This window comes from Leptonychotes weddellii, chromosome 4 (assembly GCF_054177405.1).
Source record: "Leptonychotes weddellii isolate Sample4059 chromosome 4, ASM5417740v2, whole genome shotgun sequence".
NCBI lineage: Eukaryota > Metazoa > Chordata > Mammalia > Carnivora > Phocidae > Leptonychotes > Leptonychotes weddellii.
In genome coordinates, this window is record NC_138372.1 from 137,769,165 (window position 1) to 137,776,175 (window position 7,011).

General features: G+C 40.5%; 1 protein-coding gene across 2 annotated transcripts; it reads left to right on the plus strand.

Moving 5' to 3' along the window:
* The first annotated feature begins 4,523 nt into the window (after positions 1-4,523).
* POLR2K (RNA polymerase II, I and III subunit K) lies at positions 4,524-6,972 on the plus strand. 2 transcript variants are annotated; one of them, XM_006739800.3, is made up of 4 exons: positions 4,524-4,649; positions 5,238-5,307; positions 6,001-6,093; positions 6,778-6,972. In XM_006739800.3, the coding sequence occupies exons 2-4, from the start codon at positions 5,247-5,249 to the stop codon at positions 6,798-6,800; spliced, it is 177 nt and encodes a 58-aa protein (XP_006739863.1). In that variant the 5' UTR covers positions 4,524-4,649; positions 5,238-5,246; the 3' UTR covers positions 6,801-6,972. The 2 variants fall into 2 exon arrangements, with proteins under 2 accessions (XP_006739863.1, XP_081672439.1); XM_081816313.1 differs by having other exon boundaries at positions 4,526-4,671.
* Positions 6,973-7,011: the final 39 nt, after the last annotated feature.

Consider the following 7,011-nt stretch of genomic DNA (forward strand, 5'->3'; position numbering starts at 1 on the left):
GTACCTCTGAAACAAATAATACATTATATGTTAAAAAAAAAAAGAAGAAGAAGAAGATAGCAGGAGGGGAAGAATGAAGGGCGGGAAATCGGAGGGGGAGATGAACCATGAGAGACTATGGACTCTGAAAAACAAACTGAGGGTTCTAGAGGGGAGGGGGTAGGGGAATGGGTTAACCTGGTGATGGGTATTAAAGAGGGCACGTTCTGCATGGAGCACTGGGTGTTATACACAAACAAGGCATCATGGAACACTACATCAAAAACAAATGATGTAATGTATGGTGATTAACATAATAAAAAAAATAAAGACCATGACTCGAGGTGGATTTTGAGGGACAAATGGCAATTTAAAAGTCAGACAACAGGTGATTTCAATCTCAAAATGTGCAAGAGCAAGAAAGTTGGGACAGTTGGGCAAACTGTAAATAGTTTGTTATATCTAGAAACTCAGATTTATTTGAGGAAAGGGCAAAGAAAATTCTTGAGAAGGGGAAGAAGCCAAGTCATGGAGAATTTTGGATGCATTTAAGAGTCTGAAGTTGATCCTCTAGGCATTGCAGAGCATTTTAATTTTAGAAAGATCATTCTGGTGGCAGAATGGAGAACAGAAGGAATAGAGGTGAGGGTGGTTGCAAGGAGACCACTTAGGAAGCTATTGCATGACTCTGGAAGCCAGTGGGGCTGGAGAAGAACCTGGACTCAACATGTTCAGTTAGCAGAATCAAGTGCATGGGGCAGGGGTTGAGGAAGCACAGAGGACAGGTTTGGAACAAAATAAGATGAATTTAGTATGAGGTTGTTAAGTTTCAGGTACCTGTAGGACTTAAGGAATTGGTGAATTACACATAGCACCTCTCTGAAGACACCCACATGTACCCAGATACAGTGAGTAGTGCCCTCTCTAGCTCTTCAAACAAATCTCTATTACAGCCATTTTGCCCTTCCCCCCACCATAGCATTTGCAATCCTCCTTCTTTGCTGAATTTTCTCCATGTAGTTTATCACCTTCTAAAAATGTCATATTACTGGGATGCCTGGGTGGCTCAGTCGGTTAAGCGTCTTCAGCTCAGGTCATGATCCCAGGGTCCTAGGATCAAGTACTCGGGCTCCTTGCTCAGCGGGAAGCCTCCTCGCCCTCTGCCTGCTGCTCCCCCTGCTTGTGCACTCTCTGACAAATAAATAAAATCCTTAGATAAAATAAATAAAAATTAAAATGTCATATTACTTACTTATCTAGTTTAATGTCTGATCCTCACTCCCACTATAACATAAACAGGGCAGGGGATTTTGCCTATGGTTTAAAAAATCCACAAAATCCCAAACATATTTAAACATTGCTCTTTTCTCTTTATCTAGTTAATTTATTTTTCTTTATTTTATTATGACTGAAGAGCGCAAAAGTATAACATAACTCCCTTCTATCATAAGAGTAATTTTTACTCCCTCCCCCTGACCACCGAAAAGGCAAAAAGGAACCTAGTTACATATAGCTTGTCCTGGCTTTACTCATATACCCCAAATACAAATCACTGAGCTATATTCTCCTATTCTTTTTTTTTTTTTTCTATTTACCCACCATGGTCTTTGGCCTTTTTGCTTCCTTTTCTGGATTGGATGTCATCCCATTACTGACCTCAGAATTTTAAAACCATCTGTTTTCCACAAGATCTAATTCTTCTTTTGGGGACCATCCAGCAAAACATAATGAAAGACTTTTCCAATCACGATGACTGAAGCTATGCAGATATACTTAAAAGAATAAGATCAAGGAATATGAAAAACAGAGTTTCAGGGAGGAAAAAAGCAACTTGCATCTCCATAACCATATTTTAAGGAATTAAAAGCACTAGTATCCAAGATAACAAGACATCTGCCCTCATTAAGAGAGGGCAATGGAGTGATATCTGCACATGGTATGTGCTCAAGAAAAGTTAGCTGTCACCAATGATAATAGTTTACATTGACCATGCTCCATAGTGATTCTAAAACTATTGGTTCCTACTGATAGGAAAGAGGGTGTTGGATTGAGAACTAGCATCAACATGGACTTTTGTAGAAATTCTGCATCTCCTCGATATCACTTGTAATTACTCTACCCTTCCACAGGGTCCCAAGACCCATTTCTATCCTACTTTTGCGATCTATTCTCATCTCCCTAGACTGCTATGTGCCAGAATCATTTTGATACATCAACTGGAGAGTCAGAATCCAGTAAAGTGTGCAATGATTAAAGTTATACTTTCTGTATCACTCCATCATCTTTCTCTTTTTTAAAAAGATTTTATTTATTTATTTGACAGAGAGAGAGACCGCGAGAGAGGGAACACAAGCAGGGGGAGTGGGAGAGGGAGAAGCAGGCTTCCTGCTGAGCGAGGATCCCGATGCGGGGCTCGATCCCAGGACCCTGGGATCATGACCTGAGCCGAAGTCAAGATGCTTACCGACTAAGCCAGCAAGGCGCCCCTCCATCATCTTTCTCTTATAACAACAGTTTTATCTAGTAATTCTTGTAGGAAAGCTTATTTTGACTGTTCTGTTGCATTACTCTCTTCTCTTTGGTTGAGAGGGGAGGTAGTTTGTAAGAGAGCTGATGGTCAAAATATTTATGCTGTATGTTGGCCTGTCTGTGAAAGAAGCAGCAAGAAAATCCATTATGTTTCCCTGGAAATTAAAAAATTGGCAGCCAGGAAGACCAGGAAGATCAAGTTAAATCTCCCAACCTGGTCTGTAAAAGTACGATCAGTTTGAACTCCTGGAAGTGAGAGGTGAAGCCTGGCCCGACCCGTCCCTGCTGTGGCTGGGCCGGGGGTGGTGGTGGGGGTGAGGGGTGGGGAGTGGGGGGGGGGTGGCTGAGGAGTCTTGGAGAAAAGGTTTTGTGCCCTCGGGTGGGGCTTACCCCTCATATTTATGATTTTAATTTACACAGTGCCCGCCGTGGAAGCAAATGTCTCCTGTATGGCTGTGTACATACCCGATCTGGGGGTGTAAATAGGCTGTTCTGTGTATAAATAAAATCTTCCATTGTCAAAGTGCTGGATGGAAGACAGGAAAGCAGTATATGCTGCTTAATAAGAAATCAAAGACATGTTGGGGTGAAAGAAACCTGTTTCTCTGCTTAACTATTATCATTATTAACAACTATTTTCTAAATTTTAATTCATTTTCTTCTTCCTTCTCATGTAAGTGAAAACCTTCTGTGAAAGAAGCAAACGAACGTAAATGTTGTGAACCCAATTGCTATTAATCTCACTGATTTTGATCTTTCAAAAAACACACCTCCACTGCGCAGATCCTTTTGTTTCATCTAGGGAGGAATACATGAGATGGAAGGAAGGTCAATCAATGGATAGCGACTGCTACCAATATCCCTTAGTTTTAAGTGGAATTAATTTATGTAGCTGCCTTCATACCGCCTTTGCTTTTTAAAAAAATTTATTTTAGAGAGAGAGAGACAACACGAGTGAGAGGGACAGAGGGAGAGGGAGAGAGAGAGAATCTCAAACAGACTCCACGCTTGAGTGCAGAGCCTGATGCGGGGTTCCATCCCAGGACCCTGAGATCACGACCTGAGCAGAAACCAAGGGTTGGGGGCGCCTGGGTGGCTCAGATGGTTGAGCGTCTGCCTTCGGCTCAGGTCATGATCCCAGGGTCCTGGGATCTAGTCCCGCATCGGGCTCCCTGCTCTTTGGGGAGCCTGCTTCTCCCTCCGCCTCTCTCTCTCTCTCTTTTTTTTTTTTTAAAGATTTTTTATTCATTTATTTGACAGAGAGAGAGCACAAGTGGACAGAGCAGCAGGCAGAGGGAGAGGGAGAAGCAGGCTCCCCGCCGAGCAGGGAGCCCGACGCGGGGCTCGATCCCAGGACCCTGGGACCACGACGCGAGCGGAAGGCAGACACCCAACCGACTGAGCCACCCAGGCGCCCCCTCTCTCTCTCCTGAATAAATAAAATCTTTCAAAAAAACAAACCAACCCCAAAAGCAAGAGTTGCAGGCTTAACCAACTGCGCCATCCAGGCGCCCCAGCCTTTGCTTTAAAACAAGCAAAAGGAGTGGGTCAGAGGGACAACAGGAGCCTACGAAAGGTTCAAAAAGCAAAAATGAAATTATATGAAGGATAGGGGGCGGCTGCTCCACTGGCCCAGCACAGGTATCAAACAATAGGAAAAACATAATCTGAAAAGTGCTTTTTAAAGTGAAAATCAGTGATGCAGTCGCTGCTTCTGTGTTCCTCCGAGTAACGGTTAGCCTAGGATTCCAGGGGCACTTGTCATTTCGCTTTCTCTCCTAACCCTCAGCCCTCCTGGAAAAGTTTACTTTCTACTAACTTCATTAGTTAGAAAAGCAGACTCCCTCCGATTTGAGGAACTATTGAAATGCTTTGCTATTCTGAAAAATGAAATAAGCTGGGGCGAAACACGAATTTTTCTCCACAGAGCCTAACATACAAAATTCCCGGCTTTACCGCTTGTGTACAATCCGGATTCCTCGGCCACGCCCGGGGGGCGGAAGAGGCGGGGACTATAGGCGTCATATGCCAGCGCCGGAAGTTGGTTGAGACACAACGAGGAGCCCTAATCCTCCGCGAACTTCAGAGTACTTAGTTTCTGGGGGCTACGTGGGTAGGGAATTGGCTGGTTGTATTTAGAGGTGGGTATCTGGACCCAAAATGGTAAGACCCTCAAGGTTAAAAGGTCCGGTATGGGGTTAGAATTGGGAGAAGCTGGGGGTTGAGTGGATGGTGTTATTCCTTTGCCCGGTTTCGTTCAGGTTAGCTCTTTGGCTTTGGGGAGTTATTCTCCCCTTATTTTCGGTTCGCATGTTCCCTTGTTGAGGGATATAATTTATTGCTTTCTGCTGAATTTTGGAGCAGTAGGACTTCTGTTAAATGGGAACGCGAGCTTTGCCGTCAGATCCCAGTGCCCCTATCTCTTAATAGCTGAATAACCCTACGCAAATTGACTTCCAAAGGGCTGGGTTTCTTCATCTGTAAAGTAAGGGTAATAACTCCTACGATTGTTGTAAAGATTAAAATGACATTATATGTGTAAAATGTTACTGTGTCTAGTTTGGGGGTAAGTGCGCAATACGTTGTCGTCCTTTAGCTCTACCCATAGGGTTTGAAAAAGTACACGTTAGGAATTGGGACTTTTTTAGGTTTCCCTGAGAAAAATGAGGCCTGGTTGTATTTGTGAGGAGCCCTTTTAAGATATTAAAGATTTAAGTCTGTGATTTCAGGGACTATCAATGGACACCCAAAAGGACGTTCAACCCCCGAAGCAGCAGCCGATGATATATATCTGCGGAGGTAAGAGTAGAACTTACATAAAGTAGGAGTGTTTTACTTCAGAGTTTTGAAATAATTACATTTAACTTTGGCTTGAATGAGTCATCTTTAAAGTTATAAAGCAGAATACTAGCAACTGTAAAAAAAAAAAAATCTTATTAAGAACTCGTCCTCCTTAGTATATTGTTGTTAAATAATAAAAGTTCAACTGAGTACATTTTAAAGGTGTGATAGGCTTTATTAATGGATTCATGAATCAGGCAGCGTCCTGCCTAGCAAGTAGATGGGAGCTCCAAAAGGCTACAGAAAAGGAAAGGTTTTTAAAGGTAGAGAGGAGTGGGAAAAAAGGAAATTATTAGCAAAGACTCCATTGTTTTAGGTAAGGTTGCCTTTCTAAGAGGAACCAAAAAACAGTAAATTTCCTAATGCTGACAAGGAAATTCCCATGTTGAGTGGTCAGGGGTTATATTTCTGAATGGTTGAAACCGCAGTTAGGTTAAGTGTTAAGTCTTGGTTTACTAGGTTTACGGACTTGGCATCTTAACCTAAGTGAGGCCATTTGGGTCCTGTGGTTTTCTTTTCAACATGGTCATGGCACCATACTCTTGAGATTGAGTACATTTTAGTGCTTTGGGTAAAAAATACAGTTAAGATAATTTGCTTGTCTGTCCTATTTGCCCTTTAGACATTGAATGACCATACTTTCTTTTTTAGAATGTCACACAGAAAATGAAATAAAATCCAGGGATCCAATCAGATGCAGAGAATGTGGATACAGAATAATGTACAAGAAAAGGACTAAAAGATGTATCCTTGTAACTTGCTAAATATGAAGTAGGTGGAAGTGAAGAATAATGCTTGGGTTGTTAGTCAAAGACTAATTTCTGATTAAAAAAAAAGGTAATAACTTTTAGACTACTTACCAAAAAGGCATGATTAGGATTTTCATAATCATTTTATTTTTATTTTCATAATAAAAATGCAGTGAAGAGGCATATACTAAATATTTAAATACTAGTTGATTTTAGTTCTCATAAGTCTATTTTTCAGGATCGGTATTTAACTTATTTTACGTATAGTCCTTCTTGAGTTTGAGTTGATGGACAAACTAAATTATACAAGTAGAAATACAAATACTGTGTATGAATGCTACTTAATGGATAAAGTGAGGCTTACAAATTAGCTGAAAGACAAAGTACACTGTTACATGGTAATTAATAATACAGTATTTTTTAAACCAGTAAGTTACCTTGCTAACATGGTTTCAGTGTTTTTTGGTGCATTGGTCTTTTGTATCATGGAAAGGGGACTAGTAAAAATTGAAACCTTTTTTTTTTTTTATTTCCAGTTGTCATAGTAAATACTGAGTTCCATTCTTTTGTGCATTGTAGCTAAATAACTAGCTTATTGGAAAGAGAAAGTGACTTGGAAGTGTTAAATCTTTCATGTAATTTTAAAATATGTTTTTGTCCTTAACTCATTTTAAAACAGTGGTGGTTTTTGATGCTCGATGAAACATGGAATTCAGAGGATTATCTTCATTTGTACTTGGGTTTGCTGTTAATGTATAGCTTTTGATTAGTGTATATATCTTTACAAATACAAATAACATTTCATTTTAAAATCCATCTTGTATTTAGATATCTATTTAATAGTTTCTATAAAGAAAAGTTTTTTGTTCAATTACATGATTTATAATTTACTTTTATTGTATATGTAATCTGA

Bases quoted from the DNA above. Each gene is read 5' to 3' on its own strand.
- POLR2K (XM_081816313.1), top strand. The intron at 5,308-6,000 runs GTAAGAGTAGAA...TTTCTTTTTTAG, and splicing joins GATGATATATATCTGCGGAG to AATGTCACACAGAAAATGAA. The intron at 6,094-6,777 runs GTATCCTTGTAA...ATTTTAAAACAG, and splicing joins CAAGAAAAGGACTAAAAGAT to TGGTGGTTTTTGATGCTCGA.